Source organism: Sceloporus occidentalis, unplaced genomic scaffold (assembly GCF_023333645.1).
Source record: "Sceloporus occidentalis isolate IW3139 unplaced genomic scaffold, rSceOcc1.0.p SCAF_26, whole genome shotgun sequence".
Taxonomy (NCBI): domain Eukaryota; kingdom Metazoa; phylum Chordata; class Lepidosauria; order Squamata; family Phrynosomatidae; genus Sceloporus; species Sceloporus occidentalis.
The window spans coordinates 11036177-11060168 of NW_028317006.1; the positions used below are offsets into that span (position 1 = coordinate 11036177).

The window sequence follows — 23992 nt, forward strand, 5'->3', positions numbered from 1 at the left end:
GTTACTATTTTTTTTTTGTGTTTAAAGCGCTTCCTGATCTTTAACCCCTTAATGACAAAGCCCGTATATGCACGGGCTCAAAATGCATTGTTTTCAATGGGTTTAGGGACCGCCCATTGTCCTTAAAGGGTTAATATGAAGGCTTCTTTATGATGTTTTGAGAGCCGCGCCATGGTGGGGAGCTTCTCGCTTTATACCCGTGGCAGACTTGGAGTGGTGATGGAGACGTGGCTAGCGCTGTGTTCTGCCTCATGATATCTATTATTTGGGTAGATTACGGGATGGATTGCAGGGAGCTGTACCTCGTATTCTGGGGCCATCGCTGCATGCAGTGGCTTTCCTTCATTCAGTCTTTTTATACAGTATATGTAATTCATGCGTGTTGACATAAATGACCCAAAAATAGCATTTCCCCCTGCCTATTCTCTGCAATACCCTACCTTGTTCCGTCACTTCTTCCTGCTTATTCCAACGTTAAAGTCTCCTTCTAACCCACCTGTTCAGAAGAAACATACAACCTGCCCTCCTCATACCCTCAACCTGCATTCTGTCTTCCACCCACCACAAGATCTCCAGGCCAAGGACTTCTCGTCATCGCCCTCACAACGTTCACCATCTGTCTCCTTCCTTGTCCGACTCCATATATACCATAAGCCTGCAGCAGCCTCTTCGCCTCCTGTCCCAGTATGAGCGCCCAGGCCGATCCTTTCTCGGTTTTGTGACAGGAATACTCTACTGCTTTACACAGTAGCGATACAGTAACCGGTGACCGTTATGTCCTGTTTCCCCAAACTTTGCATCGACCCCCGACAGCAAGTGTGAATGCGATGATACAAACATATGATGTGCGGTGGACGTTACTTCAGTTTGTGTATGAAACCTCCATCTATTCTCTCAATTGTGGTCATGGTTTATCTACTGCAGGTTGACAGCTGCACCTTCACCCTCCCAGTCCCTTTTTGACAATGACATTCATGTAATCAGTTTCATATCGGCAACCATTTTACTCCATTGGGTTTTGCTCTTCGTGTGGCTATCCCACTTTCTCTGCCCCGGTGCCATTGTGTAGGGTACAGGATTTCACCAATTGGTGCCAGCAGGTGTAAAGAGGAAAAAGGTCAGACCAGAGAGCGCATTCTGATAGAATGGAGAGGATTGTACAGCGGATGCCTTTCTTTCAGTGAAACAAGTGGATCATCACCTAGGAACGCCGTCGGCCCAGTGCGTCACGGTCTATCTACATCATGTTGCCCTACTGAACACGTTTACTCAGGGTTCTTCAGAGTACCCAGAACCAGCACAGAGGACTCTTGTCATTGGGTCATGGCAGAACGTTCTTAAGGAAATACCTTCTTTTACTGACATGTGGTTGTATGGTGCAAAGTCTGTAACCAAATGAATGATATATATAATAAAACAACGAAACATTTTGGATGAACAAAGGCCGTGGTCTTTTATTTAGCTTATAACAAATTTCCAACCATAAACAATCAAAACAACTTTGTATCAAAACTAGAATAAACCACAACTCTTGGTCCAAACCACAGAGTTATAAAATAATTTTAATCAAGGCCAACTGCCCCAACAGCCTGTCAGCCTGACACTGAACAAAAACCCCCACTGTTCACTCCCTGTTAAGAGAGCAACTTGACCCCAATAAAAGCCACGACATGACTAAACAAACAATTTTCTTTTCTTTTTTTTAAAAAACAAAAACATAAAATAATCAAGGGAGGGAGGGCGGGAGACAATTCAGCAGCTCTTCCATGCTGCCCCCGAAGCTTTGCTGAAAACCGCCGCTCACCAGACTCAAAAGGTCAGTGCAGTCAGTTAACGCTAGCCCGGGTAGTGAAATAAGCACCTCAGAGACATCCCTTATATAGCCTGGAATCCCGCCTAAACATAGCGCGAGCTGTCCGCGAGCGCAACTGGAATGCAAAAGGGGGCGGGCAACTAAGCGGCGCGAGCTGCTCACGAGCGCAAAAAACCCAAAAAGGCGGGCAGAACTAAGCGTCGCGAGCGCATTCTGGAGAAATCCTTGTTGTCCTTTCCCTGACCCCTGTGATTTAACCCTTTATACAAATTATGGTCCCCAACAACCACATGCAGCCCCGTGCTATTTTCACAGGGCTTTCTCATGTGGTTGTATGGTGCAAAGTCTGTAACCAAATGAATGATATATATAATAAAACAACGAAACATTTTGGATGAACAAAGGCCGTGGTCTTTTATTTAGCTTATAACAAATTTCCAACCATAAACAATCAAAACAACTTTGTATCAAAACTAGAATAAACCACAACTCTTGGTCCAAACCACAGAGTTATAAAATAATTTTAATCAAGGCCAACTGCCCCAACAGCCTGTCAGCCTGACACTGAACAAAAACCCCAACCGCCACAAATGGATACTTAAAACCCATTTGTGGCCCTTCCCACCAAAACCACGGCCTTCTCAACCATACTCTGAAGATCAGAATTAAAAATGTCACAACCAATGTTCGATAAATGCACCCCATCCAGTCTGTACAGGCCTTCACAGCCTCCTTCCAGATCTGAATGCCTAAAACTTAAACCCCCTTCCGATAACATGAACTTCTCCATAGATCTGTTTAATTTCCGCCTTACTCTTTCTAAGGCTCTTAAACTCTTGTGCTGCAACCAAATTAAACGCGGAATGATCTCTGACCATACTAACATAGTACCCACTAATATATCTTTTAACTGCTCCAAAATATCTTTTATCTCCATCAATAGCTGAACAGATTTAACCTTACCTATATCATTTCCCCCACAATGAATGATTAAAACATCCGGCCATGGCCACATCTTAACAAAACACTCAACATTAACTCTTAATTTATATATACTTAACCCCCTTATACCTATCCAATAAATAACGATTTTCTCTGAGTTGAAACCGAGATTTTCTCCATAGCATCGTTCTGCAGCTCTTCTATGCGCCCAGTAAACAAAAGAGTGTCCAATTATCCAAACCACTATTGGACGTTCACCTGTAAAGAAATTGCATTAACACAATAACATAAGTATTACATCAAATGAGGCCTAATATATAACTTAAAACGGTCAGAGTCCCACCGACCCAACCTTTTAATGATAGAATTATCCAGCCCCAGTAATGCCGCTTCCGTAGCCGCACCTATACGAAATGAATGCGAAGAAATCTTCTCAGAACCCAACCCTAGGCTAATCAGACAATTACGTAAAATTCTTCTAAACTGAAACTGGGTCAAAGGTAAACCTGACCTATGTATTAACCAGTTACCATTAAAATCTGGCCTACTTTTATTAAAAAATTCTGCTGCTCTTACCGGACAAACTTCACACTTGGCTACCTTATTCAATTTAATCCAGCAGCCTCTGCCAAATTTATCCGTTTTTGATGATCTTAAATAAATCACCAGATTATCATTACAAAAAACATCTTCAAAACGAAGACCAGAACCACCTGTTTTATTTGCTGCCACCAATTCGCATATACGAAAGGCGCCAAAAAATGCTATAATAAATGCTGTTCTAAATAATAAAGCTTCATACTCATCCCAGCAATTCTCACTCACCACACCAACCAATTTTTGCAGTAAACCAAACGAAATTGGTTTTCTGTCATCCAGATTTCTATTCTTCCTGCCAAAACCTTTTAATATCTGCTTGGTTAAAAATTCTTTGCCCACTGGTTGTTTCCCTGCTAGCTTCATGAAAAAGGAAACTCCTAAGAGATAACAGTCAATCCTACTACGCGAAAAACCCTTATTAATCAACATTAACACAAATTCTAAAGTTTTCTCTATATTACTGTCAAACTCATTTAACCCTTTATCCTTCATAAAAATAGTCCATTCCTTCCAAGCCTTAGAATAATTGGACCAAGTAGCCTTGGAAAGAGAATTGTATAGGTAATGACTTAACTCGGCGATGTTAGATGCCAAACCTCCCCCGGAACTGCTAAGCCCTTCTTGTCCGCCATGGGCGCCAAACGCCTGAAAACCTTAAAATCAAATCGGGACAACGCATCAGCAACTCCGTTATTAATCCCCTTAATATGTTTAGCTTTCAACCATATATTATGCTTTAAGCATAAAAACACTAAATGTCTGAGTAAGTTAATGACTGGTATGGATTTAGCTCTTAATGTATTTATAACCCAAACGACACCCATATTATCACAATTCAATACAATACGCTTATTCGCCCAATGCTTTCCCCATAAATAAACAGCCACCACTACCGGGAATAACTCTAGCAAAACTAAATTTTTTGTCCAACCCGCAGAAAACCAAGATAATGGCCACTTCTCAGCAGCCCATTTTCCTTGCCAATATAAACCAAAACCTACCGAACCGGCAGCATCCGTATACAACTCCAATTCATTAGCATTTACAAAATCACTCTGCCATACTGTAGAACCATTAAAGCTGTGAAGGAAAAGTTTCCACACTTTCAGATCCTCCTTAATCTGTTTATTAACCCTAACCCTATGGTAACCTAACTTTTTACCGGCTATACTTCTCGCCATATGCCGCGAAAAAACTCTACCCATAGGCATAATTCTGGCGGCGAAGTTGAGCTGACCTAACAGGGACTGAAACTTTCTAACAGTCACTTTCTTGGCCCCTAAAAACTCATCAATAATAACTCTCAACTTGCACACTTTATCTGACGGTAAACGAAACTCCATTTTTACCGTATCAATGACAATACCCAAAAATTGAAGAGATGTTGTGGGTAAAACAGTCTTATCTTTAGCTAATGGAATACCCAAAAATTCTGCGATTTCAATAAAAGAATTCAACAACATATTACAATTGTCAGAACTTTCCTCCCCTATAAACAAGAAGTCATCTAAATAATGCACTACAGAACTACAACCAGAAACCTGTTTAACTAACCATTCTAAAAAACTGGAAAAAGCCTCAAAATAAAAACATGAAATTGAACAGCCCATTGGCAAACATTTATCAAAATAAAATTTACCCTCAAACTGAAAACCTAAAGAACGAAAACACTCGGGATGTATTGGCAACAATCTAAACGCAGACTCAATGTCCACCTTCGCCAAGTAAGCACCTTCACCACAAAACCTAACCCAAAACAAAGCATCGTCAAACGATGCGTATTTAACCGGAAAATCCTCTGTATTTATTTGGTCATTAAGTGACTCACCTTTTGGAAACGATAAATGGTGAATCAATCTAAAAGAGCCTTTCTCCTTTTTCGGCACTAGACCCAACGGGGACAACCGAAACTTCTCAAACGGCGGATAACTAAAAGGACCTTCAATCCTGCCCAAAGATAACTCTTTTTCAATTTTACTTCGGACAATTTGCACATTACCACTTACAGATTTGAGGTTATCCACCCAAATAAATTCGTCCGCATTATATAACGGTATTCTAAAACCATTCTGAAAACCATTAACCAGTAGATCAGCCATCCGCCTGTCTGGGTAATTGTTTAAACAGAGCAGCAGTCTTGACACTATCACCGGAGTCACCGCTTTTTTGAACTGACTCCCTTGCGCTTTGATTCCCACCACTCCTACGAAAACATCTAGCACCAGGGTGATTACCTCCGCAAAAAGAACATTCGTGTTTAAATTTACAGGAATTAAGAAATTTACACTGTGCTTCATTAAAAGCCCAGCACACTCCTTTTTGACGAACTGGGTTAGCCTGAGCTGACTGAAATCTATTAGTATAATTGTATCGCTGCGGTAGCATTATGCTGACCCATGTCCCCACATCCTTCATTCCAAATTTCAAATTCCTGTGCACTGCTAATTTCTGACGAAATATCTCATCGTAGTTGAACCATGACATGCCCCCAAAATTTTTATATGCTTCCAGGACAGACTCTAGATGCTGAAAAAGTCCCGAACTACTGTCTTTATGTTTCTCACAGTACACGCTGGAATAAATACAAAACGCCTGGAGCCAATTGTTAAAAGACCTAGGGATAGGTCTTCTCCTGTCATCCTCTTTCTCCTGTTTAACCAAAAACTCTTTAGATGCTGGAAGCAGGGACAAAATATCAATATACTCGTTGTTCCATATTTTCTCTTTCAAAGCTTTAGATAAATGAAAGCCAAGAGGTGACATCTCACAAGATAGAGACTCCTTCATATTAATCTCATTCACAAAACTTCTCTGATTAACGTTAGGCCCCCCTCCCCAGGCTTGAGCTGGATTAGGGCCCTGCCATTCCTTAATCAGACTAACTAATGAACCCACCACAGCATTTAATTTCTCCATATCCCCTCTTGGGCACTCACCCACAGCATTACCAGCATTACTCTGTCCTGTGGAAGGTCCTGCCTGGTCGAAGTCCTCCTGTAGAACAGGAACAGATGCAGCCAGTGACAGGCGCCTGCATCCGGAGTCCAGCTGACTCTGACAGTCCTCTTCATCACCTCTCTGTTGACGTTTTCTTTTCTTGGCCGGCTGTTTACCTCTAACAGCCCTGGACGCTTGAGTGCGCTGAGCTGCCGAGCTTCTACTTGATCTTCTTCCGCATTCCGCGCGTTGAAATGACGTACCCGCGACCTCTTCTTGATCCCGCGATGACAGGATACCTTCTCGCGAGAACGGGAACATGCGAGAAGTAGAAGCGCCATCTTCCCCTACCGTCGACTCCTCCTCCTCCGCGACGTCTCCAGCTTCAACCGGAACAACGGCAGGATCCACTTCATCTGCAACCGGAGCCGAAGCAATGCAGGTCTGCAGCCATTCTTCGAAGCCACTTCTCCCGGCTCGCTCGCGGAGACAATTCAGCAGCTCTTCCATGCTGCCCCCGAAGCTTTGCTGAAAACCGCCGCTCACCAGACTCAAAAGGTCAGTGCAGTCAGTTAACGCTAGCCCGGGTAGTGAAATAAGCACCTCAGAGACATCCCTTATATAGCCTGGAATCCCGCCTAAACATAGCGCGAGCTGTCCGCGAGCGCAACTGGAATGCAAAAGGGGGCGGGCAACTAAGCGGCGCGAGCTGCTCACGAGCGCAAAAAACCCAAAAAGGCGGGCAGAACTAAGCGTCGCGAGCGCATTCTGGAGAAATCCTTGTTGTCCTTTCCCTGACCCCTGTGATTTAACCCTTTATACAAATTATGGTCCCCAACAACCACATGCAGCCCCGTGCTATTTTCACAGGGCTTTCTCATTTCCTACCAAAATTGCGAATGAGATGAGGTCACATGTCGGCAGTTGATCGAGAGGGAACTGCCTAGGTCTGACACAAACCACCTTGTGACCGGAGATATTTCAGGTAAGTACTGACCAGCAGTATGTTTTTTTTTTATGTGATGGGTTAATGGGTTTCATGAGGACTGGTCCAGAATACCATCTGCATTGCCCCATCACATAACCTAAACTATTAAATCATTCTACTTATCGGAAATCCACTGGCCCTGTCAGGTAACATCCACCTATATGTCAAACACTAACCTCATGTGTAAATCATATGCAATTTAAAAACCTTGCGCTTCCCTCCCAGCAGTGTTGTGTGTGCCACGGATGTAGCACAGAGCGGTGCCACCTCACATGCACAGGGTTCTCAACAAAAGTATAGATCCACTACAAATAAATATCAGTAGTGCTGCAGCCTCTTCTCACAATGTGAAGAATACAGTAAAGTGCTGCAAGTGCATGAACCAAGAAGAATAGAAAGCTTTCAGATTAAACCCATTTGCAACCCTGCATTCTAATGCATTTGTAAATCAAGGGCGGATGAATTAGAGCATCACTACAAGGGTGACAAACATGCACGGAACATATCCTCTACAGCCATGCATATGTGCACGGCCATACTGAATGTGGAGCAAGATGGGTAACTGATACGGAGAGCACTATGTATGCTCTCTTAAGCATCTCTCTAGAACTGCTGTGAAAGAGATATGAAGAGTAAAGAGAATGCTGACACAAACTTACAGTGCTGCTCAACACAAACAATTAATGTTACTGGGAAATTAGAGAGAGACTAGACTCAGGGCTAGAGAAGGTGATATGCTTTAGAGAGAAAAAGTCAACAACATAAGGAGACAAGAAGGGAATTGGTGTAAATAACACCCCCCGCCCTGTTCATGAGAATGCAAATAGGCGTCCAATGCATTTTACTGCACACAAATCGGTACATGCATTCCTTTTATATGAGTGAACAGAATACAGAGCAATGTGATAGACGGCATTTTCAAAAATGTTAATTTTGAATGCATTCCCCCATTGATAAATTCTGCTTTGAGGTGGCAGAGGAGCCAACTTGAAAATCTTTATTTGCACAATATTTTTTTTAGCCCGCACTAGAACGGTTAAACAGGCTTGTTAAAAACGGATCTGCCGCAGCTGGGAGACTTTGCTTAACCTCCCTATCTGTATAATGTCCCATAATTTGTTTCCACCACTTCCTTGTCCAGATAACTTCAATCAAAAGGAGGAGAAATAACAGTTTTCAGCTGGTTTGGCAAGGTTAAGAACTACATAAATATCTCCTCTTAGTAGCAACAACAGCTTGATGAGTATGCGATCCAGTTGAAAACTTAACCCCATCCGGCACTAGTTACATTGAGGAAACGTGTGAATAATTCTCACTTGCTAGCACCGCACCCACTGCAGGTTCATTTTAATGCTGATCCGTACAAAGGACCTTAAGCCAAATCAGCAGACAGCTGCAGGATGCAGCCGCACAAGCACGGCTTCCCAATACAATGAAAACCCAATCCAACTTTTCCACATCCCTGTAACAGGCGTTGTTATACACATAAAAGGAGTCTGTGTGTGTGTGTGTGTGTGTGTGTGTGTGTGTGTGTGTGTATGTGTGTATGTATTCTGTGTGTAAATGAAAGATCAAACCGTACACTCTGGTTCATTAAGAATTTATCACTTTTTTTTTTGCAATTTCAGTAAATGGGTTTCTATAATTCCCCATTTCCAGATACTTTTTTTTTTGTTTTTTTTACACGACAGAAGATAAAAATCCTTTAGAAATAAACCCAACAGGGATTTTTTTCCTAGGCACCTTCTTGAAGAACAAAAACAAAACAAAAAATGTCAACAGAATATGGAAGAAGGATCTTCTCAGAGTTTCACGTACAGGCTCAGATCAAGTCACATTTTTTTTTTTTTTTTTTAATGAGAGGTTAACCCTTTTAACACTCGAAGGATCAGTGTGATCAGAGTCCTCCCTGTGCAGACAATATATTACCTTTATAAGGCCAAATTTCTTTTTTAAAAAAACAAGAACCAACCATGGCATAAAGAATGTTGAACAGTGTATAGAACCTGAACAATATGAATTCATACTGAAGGTTTAAAAAAAAAAAAACAAAAAAAAAAAAACAAACCTTCACAGACAGTCAATTTTTGTACAGTTAATCTTTATAATACATCTTGAATTATACTAGGAATGCAATCTAAAACTGCACACTACTTAAGTGGGGAGAAAAAAAAGACATTTTTGTGCAATTTGCTGCCAAAAGTGGCAGTGATCCCTGCATTGATTTATTATTTCAAATGAACTTAACCCTTTTTGCTGCCGAAAGATCTGGCAATCAAGGCTTGGCTGTTCCCTTCAAGAGAGACAGGGTTAAGCGACAGTTATATATAAAAAAATAAAATGAAAAAAGGAAGGCAAAAATTGGCAAACATCCAGCATCTCTAGTATTTTGTGTGTGGTTCGGGGTTTTAAACAAGTAGATGAAAGTTTCATGATTAAAAAATGGTTTCACTTCTGTTTTAATAAATATACTGTATCTGACATCTGCACTGACGTGATTTCATAACGTAATCAAAGTAAACAAATGAGCCAGCAGCAGACTGCTGGTGAGTCTGGGAGTCCTTCCTCTCATTGCGTTTGGTATCCAGCCATACGATATCCCGTTTGGTTCGTAATCAGGGTTCCATTCTGTCCAGGGGGAGGCTGCACGCCATAATTTGGTCCCATCCATGTGGTGGCAGAAGATGGAGTTTGACTGCAAAATAAAAAAATCTTAAATTCATAATAATTCTTAAACACGAATCTTACATAATATGAATGGTGTAGGAGTTTCTTCAAATTCAGAAAATACTATCTGAGGTTTTTGTTTTTTTAATATACATGTTATATACTGTGTGCCAATGGTCTAACGCTTCTGTAGTGTTTGTGCTTAGCTGTAATTTTATTTACTGTACCCACAAATTATATTCTTTTCTTTTAAGATGAGGTCTCTCTTTAAATAAATCAGCATATCTAATTTACATATAAAAAATATTTTACTCATATACAAAAGCTAATGAAGAAAACCCGCCAAATGGATTCTAATATTTGCCCTGAGTTTAAATACCCAATCTTTTAAAGGTTTTTTGCAAGCTATAGGACAAGAAGAACAAGAATTGTACTTTCATAATGCTATTTGGGACATCTTTGAAGCAGGTCAGTTCAATTTATCCCCAAGTGATATACATATTTGAAAACTAGAAATTTCAGGGTATTTCAAATGCTAGTATTTTAACACTTCCCATGCACTAATTGTACCATTAGCCTTCGTCAATGTTTGTGGTATTTCGGGGGGGGGGGTTCACACACACACACACACACACTGTACTTCAGGTATGAATTTACAGCTCTGTCATACGTCACGGCCAAATACCCAGACACCCCCCCCCCCCATGTGTTCAGCAATATCTCCTGAGTAAAGGGATACCAGCCATTCATAGGTTTTTGGGTTAAGGGGCTAAAAGGCCACATTTGGAAGGTGAGCAATTTTTCAATTTGGAATTTTGACATCTGATCATCCTGCCCCATGTGTTATTTGGGAAATCTGAAACGGGCTAATTCAATTTATCCCCATCGAAAACTAAACAACCCAGGGTATTTCAAATGCATGTATTTGGGGGAAGATTTTTCTTTGAACTGGATGGATCCCCTGGGGCTTACTTTTAAATATTATATATTTTTTAATTTTATTTTAGGGATCACAGTGATAAGCTGGGCTTTGACTTGCACTTCCCAACCAGCAGTGTTGTGTCTATACCAAATGATAATTTCAAAAGTGAGAAGAGCACACCGGGTGCTCAAGACCTGTGAAGAGACAACAAAAAGTACAGAACGATGGCATGCATGGTGCCAGAAGGGTCTGGACTTAATTGGAATGGCCGCTGCCACCTTGTTCAAGGCAGCATGTCTCTTTCAAGTGGCGCTTTGAAAAGCTCATAGGAGCAAACAGGGTTCCTCATTTCTATTGTGTGGTGTTGCCGTCTATATCGAGCCACTTCAGCAACACTGGCTGAGCTTAGGTGATCGATTTTTTATTTTTTTAGGTGCCACCATATTTGAAATGCATATAGCTTTTCAATATGGTGAATGCGCTTGCTCCTAGGAGCTGTTTAACGGGACCCATACAGTTTTTTTGGTGTTGCTGTATGCCTTAATGTCGAGGCATTTCAGCAACACCAGCTGAGCAAAGAAAGCAGAAGTTGATTGCTTTCTACTCTTGCTTAACCCCCATGACATACCAGGCACATGAATTGTCAAGGGGTAAAGCAATTTAAAGCCAAGAATTCATCTTAAATCAAGGGAAAATCAGATTTCAAATAGTCAATTTAAAAGGAACAAATATCCACCCAAGGTTTTATGCATGGAATGCTTTTGCTCAACATTTATTAAGGGTTTTCAACCAACTGTGTTGTGCTTCAAGTGCTGAAGTTGTCTTCTCCTTGTGCAGCATTTGAAATAGAAATCAGTTTCCCACCACGCTCTAGTGGCGAACCTTTATACATCAATTCGAGTTAATAGCCCAGAAGGAAGTTTGTAAATTCCTCAATCATAGTAAGTGTTTAGACCAAAATATGTCTCTTATCTTACCTAAATCCCTGCTGATTCCAAGCTTGTCCATATACCCCATATGCTGGTACTTGCCAGCCATTGGGCATGTACTGGCCTATCTGCTGGGCTCCTCCATACCACTGGCCCCACTGACCGTATGGTGGGGGAAAGCTAATTTGGCTTTGCTGTAGAGGGGGAAAAAAAGTTAGGTATACTTACATTTTTATTTCTTATTACATTTGTAAAATCTGGGGGGGGGGGTTCATGATCGTCTGATCTACTCATTATACAGCCTTGTGGTAAACAATAGAATGACTCAATCTTAATTAAATGAGATTGCATAATTGCATAAGGAGGACTTTATTAGCATTGCCATAAATAATCAACTCACTGTGGTGCTTGAGTAGGGAAAGTCACCCAAAATATCCCATGACTATCTGCAGATTTAAACGCTACCATTTTTAAAGGAAGTTAATTGGAGCAAAACAAAATAAAACAACTTTTTGTAAATATTGCCCTACAGTACTGTATAGAGAACTATTTACTTTATGCTCACTTTTCCATGTGATTACATTTAGCCATTTAATGAGGGTGCTTAAGTACAATGCTTTCTACAAAATTTTAATCAAAATTCTATTTTTTTGGTAGCTCAAACGATCCTTCAGCAGCACTTTTATTTCCAGCATATGAAAACGTTTAACATCCTCAAACGGAAAAATAATTAGAATACAAACAAAATTACTAAGTTGGGCTTTTACACCAAACTCATCAAGAAGTAGGTGAGGAAATAATGAGGGTCATACAAAGAACCAATAGAACGCTCTTTAGACAGAAAGGCAATAGTAGACAGACCCATCGCTGCTAATGGGATTTAACCCCATTTATTAGCCAGTAATATGAGTGTTTACAACAGCCACAAAACTGTTGATTTTGTAAAGCTAACCAACCAAGAGTCTTGTGTCTATAATTAGCACCAGCAGCATTCCCATCAGTGGGACTCCGTCCAGCTTAGAACCACTGGTTTTGGTTAATTATAAAAAGTGTCTAAGATAGGTAAGATAAAGATGTAAGCAGTGTTTTGCCTCTTACCTGCTGAACAGTATTCAGCATGTCCGGGGTCTCTTTACCCCAGTAACATTTCACTACGTGCCCCTCAATTGTAGTTCCGTTCACGCTGACTATTGCATGTGCTGCGCTTTCGTGTGCGTTAAACCTAGAGCAACAAACAATGTCTGAGGTTATACAAAATAAACACTTTTCTAGCAAACAAAAATAGCAAATATTGCATAAATATATCTCATTTAATGCCAAACATTTAAATAGCTGACAGGACATTTTTTACAGCTGTCACAATCCAGGGTGTTAGCTTTCTTCAAAAGACAGCTTGTTAAAGGTGAGTGGGTTTGGCTTGTGAGCAGCGAGTCACTAATATGCTATGTGCTTGATTCCTCAGTTTTTGTACCGCAACTGAACGGCTATGTAGATGTGAGCACATCATGAAAATCAAGTAGACATGGTAAAATGCGTCAATTTTTTTATTTTTTTTCTACGATCATGTTCGAGAAAAGCTTACCTTACAAAAGAATAACCTTTATCTGGGAAGACCCTGACCTCCATTATTTGCCCAAAAGGTGAAAATGTCTGCCGCATCAGTTGCTCTGCACAAAAGACAGGAAAATAAAGTTAAACAACGAACTTACAAAAAGAAGTGGAGAGAGTAAAGCGGGGGGGTTCTAACCTGTTAAACCTGATGTGACACCTCCACAATACACAGTGCAGTTGCTGGGGCTCGACTGGCTGACCACCTCATCATATGACAACTGTTTTGTATTGGCTGGACAAAAAAACAAAAAAACATGATTTTCAAAGCAAAGAACCAGGTGAACGACTCAAATAAAGAAGAAACCGCAAGCCAACTATGGACACACGTAGTTAATCAACAGGACCAGGATAAAGGGATTCATGGGCCTTGATTTTCAGATAGCATAGTGATTGGTGACTGCTGTCTCCACTGAATTCTAGGTTCTCTGCTTTCAGTAGAGACAAGTGGGGGACAATAACTAAAGAATGAATAAAAGGCACATTAAATTATATCTAGAATGTCAATGACATGGACAGATCCCAGCTGGATGGCCCTTTATGCCTGTCTTTGAAATACTCACATTCATATGTACTCTTCGGGGCTGGAGGTTTTCTTGTGGCCCAGTTAGTTCGAATCTGTCGACCACCAAGCCACTGGCCTCCCATTTGCGCTATGGCATTTTCTGCATCCTATGAAAAGAGGATATTGAGAAGTTCTTAGAACCAGGCATTTACTAAAAGCAAACATATTGTATATTTTAGGCAACACTTTGTCATTTAGAAAAGCTACAGTAAAAATATTAATGCTATTCCAACGGATTGCTCCCTATTTAAGTTACATACAAATAATTTTCAGATCAACATGACCAACATATAAACCATAAGCGAAGAAAAAAAAAATATACTAGAACATATTAAGACAGCATATACCCAAACAACAAGCTGCACTTACCCACTTATTGAAGAAGGACACAAATCCATAGCCCTTAGATTTTCCAGTTGTCATATCTTTCACCACACGGGCATCTCTGTAGAAGAGGAGAAGAGAGAAGATTAAAAGCGGAATACAAATTATTTTTTTAGAATGGCATCTAAGCAAATACAAACTAATGCAAATAACAAAACCACACCGTGCCTTACTAAAAAAAAAATAAAAAAAAAATTCATTTAAAGCGCTGGCAAATGAAAGAAGTGGAAGCAGAACTTTCATAACCTTCAGAGACACTGCCAAATGTTCTTATTAAAGCTGGGGGGGCTGATGGCCATGCAAACTGACGGGGTATAAAAATAAAGGAACAAGCTACTGGTGCCCCCACCCGCAACATAATTTTTAGTGCAATTTGGAAAACAAGCAGCTTCAAAGCTGCTCGGTTGTTGCTTTAAAGGCATGTAACTTCGTCTAAGCAACTTCTTGAATTCACAGCAAATTCCACTAAAATGGAACACACTTAACACAGTCACATTTGTAGTTGACTAATGGAGACTTCTTTTTAACAAGTCAATGTGCAGATTTGTACTTTGAAGTAAACTATTTTGAACTCTTTCAGAGCAAGAGTGACTTGCTATAGGCGAGGCTCGCAGGTCACACCAGCTGTGAAAAGAACATGCAATTCCCATCCTGGTCATTGCAAATCACATTCTAACTTACTGAATAAATAACAAAAAAACATGAGAACAAAATTCAAATAGGTAAAAGTATATAAAAAAAATTGAATTAAAAAAAGAAGGGCATACGTGGCCTGTTAACTGAATTCTCAGGTCAATGCGTTAACCCCCTTTTTGGTCTGTGATCTGCTGTAAATTTTGAGAAATTAAATATTAAAAACTTAACAGCAATGAAATAAAAAGTGCAAGACATTTTCTACGGTGAATGTAAAATGTAATTGATAGAAATCTATGAAGTATTACAATTTCCATACTTCCATTTGTTGAAACACAGAAACTTATTAGGCACAGAAACTTTTTTTTTAACTTACGATATTCTCCCAAACGGACCAAATGCGGCTTTAATGTCATCAGTTGTTATCTCTGGGCTCAAGTCACCAACAAAGACATGGAAATGATCTTATTGGGAGAGGGGAGGGGAAAATGGATGAAAAGGAGAAATACATTCACATTTTTAAACTACATCACATTCAACTCCTGGCAAAAAATTAAATATCCATAATAGCCAGAATTAAGCAAGCTAAAATGATTCAATGTAACTGGCAATTGCATAGCTATTTAGACAATTTTAGACAAGTATCAATTGATGTTTTTATTCAATATTTTCCCATTTATTAAGTATAATCCCCAGTACTGTTCTGTACTCCTCCGAGCCATGAAAAGGCCAACTTGCAATTAACTATAACATAACCAATGAACATAAGAATAAAGAATAGAAAACAGAAAAGATAAGGTAAACTCATTAAAGACAAACTTCACACATAATGCCCAGTGTAGGTGATATTTAGTTTGTTGTTGTGCTCGATATCATTATAGCACACCACAAGGAAAAAAAAATAATGCTGAGAAAAGTTTGCATTTGCTTGGCGATTTTCATTTGGGAACCAGAACATACTGAAGATGATCTGAAAATTCCAGCTAGAGCAACACTTTAGGGCAACAGAGGTTAGGGAGGGCTTAAATGCATGGGGGTTTTTTTTTGTTTTTTTTTTTATATACACACAATACAGGCTGCCAGAAAATGGCGGGGAAATAGGAGGGAAGTAGTCACATAACTGACAAAAAAAGCTGTCACTCGTCACTCTTGAGAGAATTAATTTTTATCTGTAAGAAGACACAATTACCTTGAGAACGCAGTGTGCTGACAACGGAACTACCTGATGACAAAGATTAGATTTGTTCTTAAATATATTTGCACAAGACAACAAAACAAAAACATCTAAGAATAAATAAAAAAAATTTACAGTAAAATACAGTTTTTAATTGTTACTTTTATTCTGAAAAACAGTACACAGAAGGGTCTATAGCAGGTATGGAGGATGGTGAAACTTACTGTTTGCGTCTTTTTTCTGGCTGCTGGGGGTGGTGGCCCAGTTGACTTTAACCTCCTGTAAAAAAAAGTATGCGTTACAAACCCAGGTGTTCTTGTGCAGGTGAAAATAAGATTTCTGGTTTCGTGGTACATGAAAGAGCTTCACCAAATGTTATACTTTGATATGCATTCAATAAACCTGTTTTAAAATTCAATAAAATCAAACACCTTTAGAAGCTGCAGCTCTAGTGCAAGGAGTGGGGATAGGGGAAAATGCATGTGGGGGGGGGGGTTCTGCAGAACCCCAACGCATCTGGAAGGGGGGGTGATACGAGCATTTAAAGGGACCATTCGGCTATCATATTCATGGAAGCAAACAGGATGGCAGTAGCGTCCTTTAAGGCTAGTTATTTATTGATTTATACAGCACCATCATGTTTCACAGCAGTGCTGGCCTATTCTGCTTATTTCAATCCGAAACTCTCCTGTTATTTAAGGAGGCAGACTCCACCGTCAAGCACATCAGATGCATGGATGTTCCGTGTGAGATCTGAAGATCTGAGCATCTACATATTTGTGAATAACTGGCTCACATTACCCATCAAACTACTACATAACTGAAGCATCAGCCTACCTTCCCCATGATCTTCCGGCCGTTCATCGCTGCTAAAGACGCAGCTGCATGGCGGTGTTCGTAGAACTCCACAAAACAATATGGATCATTCCCAGCAGTCTGTTCAAAAATACATCAGATTGGAGAAGACAAAAACTTTTAAAACAAAAAGTTTGTGTGTTTAAAGGGAAATAGAACAAAGAAGAGTAAAAATGTGGCAACAATTCTTTGAACCACAGCCGGCTTCATTTGGTTGCGAAGCAGCAGTGGCCACTCCCGGAATTACATCCACCCCACGAGATAACGTTGCGTTAAATCACTCATGTATACGGTTAGTAGATGTCCAGCGGTGGGCATGCTAAAAAGCTTCAGGGATTACACACAGGCGATCTACCATTCACGTTATTAAAAAACAATAACATTTGTGCCAAATACACAGATGAGGCATAAATGATCTTTCCCCTTGGAAGCAGTTTTGGCATTCCCTGTAACTGGTGCTAGATTTGCCGGGGGCTACAATAAAATGTGCCGATATATACCTTATCTGACAATTTCAAAGTACATCAGCTTTACCACAGACTGCAGACCCCCGAGACTTACATCCATGATCATCTTGCAGCTTTTGCAGGGACCAATCTGGCTAAAGACCTGGAGAATCAGCGCTTCGGTCACATCCCTGGACAGGTTTCCCACATATCTGTAGTGAGAAAACATGATGAGTATATTGACGAGGTGATAGCAGTACGATCCAACGAGATATTTGTAGGAAACTTATCTTACTCTAGTACCATCCATGCACATTATAAAAAAATAGTTTGTTAGATTTAAAGTAGAATTAAACAGAATATCTCTGTTTATTAATCCAGTATATCCAAAAGAGATATTCTGTTTAATTATACCCCTAAGCGGTAACAGCTCATGTCGCAAACTGCTCAGGACATCACCTTCCCTGCCTAGACAACCACAACAATATTATAGTATAAAACATGCCCAATGACTGCAGGGGACATGTTTAATAGGAAATGAACACTGTATAACGTGATATACAGAAAGAACGTCCCAGGGAGAAATAAACTGGACGTAAACAACTGTACAGAGATGTCAATAATTAGCCACCTTACTCCTACTAATCCAGAGGGATTCATTAGCCCACTTGATATATTTATGAAACAATGTCATGGCAGCCAGGGAGAGAGTGTATAGCGATGGGTCACGGGGGTCAGATACACTATACGGCTGGACAGGATTATACGAGCGCGGACGATGGGCTGCTCATTATATACTTTGGTTTGGTTCTGGTTAATGTATTATAGATTTGTAACTATTCCTGCAGCATTGGGTTTGTGCGCAGGTATATAGCCCGGGACAGGGCGGTTTTTATCATTAATCCTGCCCCGGGACATTGGAGGCAGCAATCTGTATCTGCTCGGCTAATCATTTTACAGACTGCCTGCTGCCATTACTAAAACATAAAATTACATAGAAATTCTTCAACTTAGACAAAATCTAAATGACGCCGTGCAGAACATTGAGAGAACTTTCACCAAAGTGTCTCAGATAAGAGCTCTAGTGTTTGCATTCTGCGCTCTAACATATCATCAATTTACTTTAAATCTTTTTTTTTTATTATTTGAGTTGCATATCAGCAATGTATGTGGTATAGGTCTGTCGTTTTAGTTCAATCTACACGACAAACACTCCTTACACTGCCTGAGAGAAACAATAGCACAGCCCCGGCCTGACACCCTAATGAAAGCCTATGTAGAAGCCGTAAAGCATCGGCTCAGCGTGGTGTTTGAACAGGGATTCACCCGAAATATCACGACTGACAACAATGGCGGCCGCCAGCTCTGCAGATAAATGAAGATTATTGGAACAAAAAGACATAAAACCAGGTTGTCAGCATTTGCCTGCATTACTGTACACAGCGCTGTCTCTTATGCTTAAGAAGATATGTTTTAAGAGAACGTTCCAAATGAACCTAAACACTGTTTGATTTTTTGGGGGGTTTTGGTTTTTAGACACCAACCTATCAGTGTCTGCTATTGAGTCACATGACAATCAAGCAGGCGCTAAAATATAACAAACTACTGTCTCTGGAAGGATGTTTCTACTGCATTTAGCTACAGCTGTGTTAAATGTATTAGCTTCTTTAAATACAGGCATTTCCAAAATGTCACTGGAAGATAACAGAGCTACAATAAAAATAGAAAAAGAAACGTCAGTGCGCAAATACATCTCGTACGTTGGAAAAGATAGCACTTAGAAGAAAACATCACAAGAGAACCCTAAAAGCGAGGGGCGGCAGCGATGTATTCATACCGATACATGCCATGACGGAACAAAAGGTAAACAACCATTGCATCCTTAAAAACGTTGCCAATCGCAACGGTAATATAGACAGGATAAAATAAGTACATCTCCCTATACGTATTTCAGTTTAACTTTACTAAGAGGGTGGTAGATAAATGGAACAGCCTCCCAGCAAACGTGGTAGAGGCGAGCACGGTAAGGGAATCATGAGTTGGATAAGCATAAAGCTCTCCTGAATCTAAAACAAGCCTAAGGATTAAAAGCTTTAAAGCCGGAAGAAAAAAAAAAAAATCCCCCCCAAAAAACTGGCAGAATAGGTGAGCTGAATGGATCTTATTTACTGTTAATTCCATGTTTCTAATCATTGCACAAAGAATTTAGGAAAGCAGATAAAAAGAGGAAGAAACACCAGAAAATTGCTATTTTATGCCAAGAAAACGAGCAGAAAAACAGATTTCTCAACACTACAGGAAGGGATAGAGACAGCGGGGTCTCGGGAAGCCGTATACCGCTGGCGGGGATGCAAAGAAAGCGAGCGATAAGCCAAGCAGGAGTGCGATAATACGAATAAATACATTACACGTTCATCGTAAACACATGACTTATTCCTGCCGTCTGTAGAGCTTAAAACAACACACAAGACCCAAATAACCTCTCGCTACCAGTAACCAAATCCCTTCATGATTAAACAAACACGGCGTGAAATAACGTGAGGAGAGAATAACATGGGAATACATAAGGAAGTCCTCATTTACCAAAATGGTGGTAGATAAGTGGAGCAGCACCCCAGGAAAGGAGGTAGAGGCTAAGCTAGCGAGGGATAGACATAAAGCTGCCCTGAATCTAGAATTAACATCTGTGCCGGAATGATTATCTGCTGTCACATTCTATGCTTATAGTGAATGTAAAAAAATAAAAATAAAAATGAGGTTTAAGTGAAATAAATGGATATATATTCGTCTCCTTTAAGGAAACAATGGCCGCCAGTCACATCACATAAAAGGCATTACCGGATCATCACAGCTGGCAGAGACGGTAAGATAAAGGGAGGGGTCGGGGATAAAAGGCTAAGGTAACAAGGTAAGAGCAACGGCAGTAAATATAGACAGAATAAACAAAGCATAATATGCTACACTTCTATATAAACAGCTGGACCCTCCATAACTCCCAATACCTCAGCCGGGCCTTGAATGCCATAGCGATACCAACAGGCCTCAGTATAGTAAATCTAAGGCCTCTGTCCACAGGCACCAGGAAATAACATAAGGACTTGTACCCGACCACGGCCGCTAATACCATGCCCGACAGCACCGTGTCTGCCACTATGAGGGCATGCAGGCAGACTAGCGATAAAGGCCTCAGAACTCACAGGGTCTTGGGTAGCTCTTCGTCCATGGCTACAAGCTCCGGGCCCCGCTATGTCCGAAGGAACAGGCGGGAAACCCGGTACAGGTGGCGGGGGAGTTTCGAGCCCGACTGACTTCTGTTTGGAGATGAGGGCGACGTGGCGTAAAGCTGGTCTCCGCTCTATGTGTTTTCCTTCTCTGTATCGGTCCCAGTCCACCGGCTCCCACTGCCCGGCCTAGAACAATGCCAGAGAAACCGTCACCACAAGATGGCGGCGACGGAGGATGGCGCAAGCGCGGGCTCAGGACCCCAGCGCATAGCTGTCCTAGTTAAGCGCCTGCACGAGAATGTAATCATTTATATTAAACGAAACCGCATTTGGGATATTTTACAATGTAAAGCGTTACTTAAAACGAAAAAAAACACATTAAAAAGTCCACTGTATAAAAATAAAGTGTTGTTTTATGTTATGGGAAAAGAAAGCTGAGTGCGCCGCCCGGGAATCGAACCCGGGTCGCAAGAATGGGAATCTTGCATGATACCACTACACCAGCGGCGCTGCTGATGAACACGTCTTCCATCTGACGATAGAAACAAATCTGTTAAAAAAAAAATAACACTACAGAATAAAAAATAAATATATATATATACACGGATGTGCTTTTCAAATGTGCATTTAGAAATAAATAAGAGACAGCCGGCTTCTAGTTATACACCAAGTACCAATAAATATGACTTTTGGAAATAGTTTACAGGGTTGCAGCATCATTTCCCTTTCCCTAAATGCCACAATACTGGATTAACCTGCTCGGAAGCCTATAAAAATTCATAGAATTATCGACTTATTGATATTCATTTTTTCTCCTCCACCATCACAACATATGTTTTGGAGGAGAGGGCAAGGTTTACAATGTAGTCAGTCTAGCAGCAATTAGCTGGAGGACCACCAGATTCTCCTGTGGCAGGAGGTGGGCGCTGCTGTAGGACGATTCTTGTCGGAGATATTTGGTTCAAAATGAAGACACTATTCTCTGTCCTGAATTTATCTTCCCATCCCACAATTACAAAGGATGTGTAAATCAATCGGCTTTCACCAGCGGACGATGAGGCGGCCCTGGCTCTTTAAGGCCAGTGGCCACCAATAACACAAGAGGGGCTGATAAGAGGCTACAGCACCTAGCCGAGCACATCCGGCCGGTGGTTGCGCAGTGCTGAGCCCGATAAAGGGGAAGTCAGCGTGGAGACGACATACAGAAACAACCCCAAAAATCCCCACATTACTAGGAGCTTATATTCTGTGTATGAATCATTGGTGATTCTGATCCTGATATTTATAACAGCCAGACGCACACAGAAGAATCACATTTATCTTCATAACTCCTATGAAGTCATATCCGTCAAGGCTAGGGTTTGCCTTATTGGCAACTTTTTTCCAGGATACATATACATTTGACATGTTGCTGTCCAGAACATATACAGCACTGTCCTGCAAGATGTGGGATGTATAACTGAGTAGATGATTACCTTCTGTGAATTTATACATCCCACATACTGCAGGACACGAGGGGCCAGACGAGCACATGAAGCAATTGCTCCAGGGCCTTGCTGTTCTGAGGAGCCCTGCACCAATTACTCCAGGGACCCGGCCCATACCTTTCAGCAGTTCCACAAAGCGGGGATGCAATCTTATGAAGACATAGGCAAGAAGGGGTCGTCGTCCCTTTATATCCATTAATTCTATGAGTCCCTCTAGTGCTCAGAAGTCATTATCCCTCTAAACATGAAGAGCTTAGCTATATGCACAGTATGCATTGAGTGCGTGGTATAGCATCAGGACCTGTTAGGACTTGGCCGGTCGGTGCAGACTGGAGACAAATGTCTGGCCTGTCTCAACGCATCATTTTATGGCACGTTGAGTCACGTCACAATTTCACATGAAACCTAAATGTTATCACAATCTAGTCCTGATCGTACGTAGGACTGCTGAAACCATTAGGGAGAATCTGTCAGGTTCGCGAAAAACCCCTCTGGATCTTTTTGTACAGAAATCAATACTACACAAATGCCAACAGTCTCAATTTAGACAGAACGGTCCCAAAAACACTGACCACCAATGGCAGTTAAAAAAGCAACTACATTTCATGTTTCATGCATTTTATTTAGGTCTTTGATGTTTTCATTTTGCAGTAACTACTTGACATGAAGTTGACATCTTCTGTTGAGGTCCAGAAGACCTTTGTAGCTTAACACCTTTCTCGCTGTTGGCCCAATAAAAGGTGTCACCTTCCACAAAACACTACATTTTTCTCTTTGGATAATACGGTGGGAGCTGTAACATTTCATGTGCCCATGTAGTGACTGCTTGGGGCCTGATATGTTCCTATCCTGACATTAAGAGATTGATGAAGATTGGAACAGCTGTATGCAGGTGGAATGCTCAGGATCACGTAACTCCTACTCCATGCTGTGTCTAAAACAGAATGTATTTGCCAATGAAGGAGCCCAAGAAGTACCCCGGAGAGATTCCTGGAAAATGAACTCAAAGACTCCACGGAAAGGAAGTTCCTCTCCTACCACTCGGTTCTGTATGGACTTTTTTTTCCAGGAACCCTCCCAGAAGGTGCCGTAGAAGAAGCTTGGTGTCTAATGTATTGTGTTAAGGACACTTTGTGGTTTGCCAGGAACCGCTTGATCTTGGGTAGGGATCGGGTCACTGTCCTAGACTGACCCTCAGCTTGCTTAAAGACTCCATCATTGACAAGAGGAGTCCACGCACTCCTGATCCCCCTGGGCTTTTGACATATCCCCCACCACCACGTGCTGTTCCTGCCGTAAGGCTAATATTCTTCAATGTGTTTTACTGCACGTCATGTTGCTGACTGTTTCTGGTGTCTCTTATAGACAGTACACGGACGCTATCGCTGTATATTTTTGGTTAAGTTGCTGGGGTTTGTGTTCTGCGTCGCTGTTTGCTGCTTATCTAACGTACGTGTCGTTCCTGCATAATCCGCACCTGGACGATACCGCTCTTTTTGGTGGTTGAAATGGAGGTGCTTTTGGGTGGTCCCACTCATATGACCAAGAGGATCCCCGCCGCTGGGTGGTGATGGAAGGGGTGGCATACCCCCTCAGGGAGGTTCGGTTTCCACTCCATTGCGGAGCGCTTTTTGGTCGGCCTCACCCACTTCTTCACATAGTTAAATAGGTGCCCAGGGCTTAAAAAATAAACGTTATAGGTGGCAAAACAGTGATATTGTCTATTTAACTGGCTATTGTTGTTCCAATAAATAAATGTGCAAAATATCTTTATAGCAAGTGTGACATAATTCATATATTATAATGCCGGGTGTGCAG

General features: G+C 41.1%; 1 protein-coding gene and 1 non-coding gene across 5 annotated transcripts; both read right to left on the minus strand.

Annotated features, from left to right (window-relative positions):
* Window positions 1-9848: 9848 nt before the first annotated feature.
* LOC149300154 (cytotoxic granule associated RNA binding protein TIA1-like) lies at window positions 9849-20697 on the minus strand. 4 transcript variants are annotated; one of them, XM_089485616.1, is made up of 13 exons: window positions 20661-20697; window positions 17579-17675; window positions 17000-17098; window positions 16387-16441; window positions 16178-16210; window positions 15365-15452; window positions 14341-14416; window positions 13970-14078; window positions 13546-13641; window positions 13381-13465; window positions 12897-13020; window positions 11847-11992; window positions 9849-9975 (listed from the first exon to the last, which is right to left on the minus strand). In XM_089485616.1, exons 1-13 carry the CDS (start codon window positions 20684-20686, stop codon window positions 9849-9851), a joined length of 1161 nt encoding a protein of 386 aa, XP_089341742.1. In that variant the 5' UTR covers window positions 20687-20697. The 4 variants fall into 4 exon arrangements, with proteins under 4 accessions (XP_089341742.1, XP_089341741.1, XP_089341744.1 ...); XM_089485615.1 differs by having other exon boundaries at window positions 11847-11994; window positions 12890-13020; XM_089485618.1 differs by lacking the exon at window positions 16178-16210.
* A 429-nt stretch (window positions 20698-21126) lies between these two features.
* On the minus strand, window positions 21127-21197 carry TRNAG-CCC (transfer RNA glycine (anticodon CCC)). Its single transcript has one exon. It is a non-coding gene; the product is annotated as a tRNA-Gly (tRNA).
* Window positions 21198-23992: the final 2795 nt, after the last annotated feature.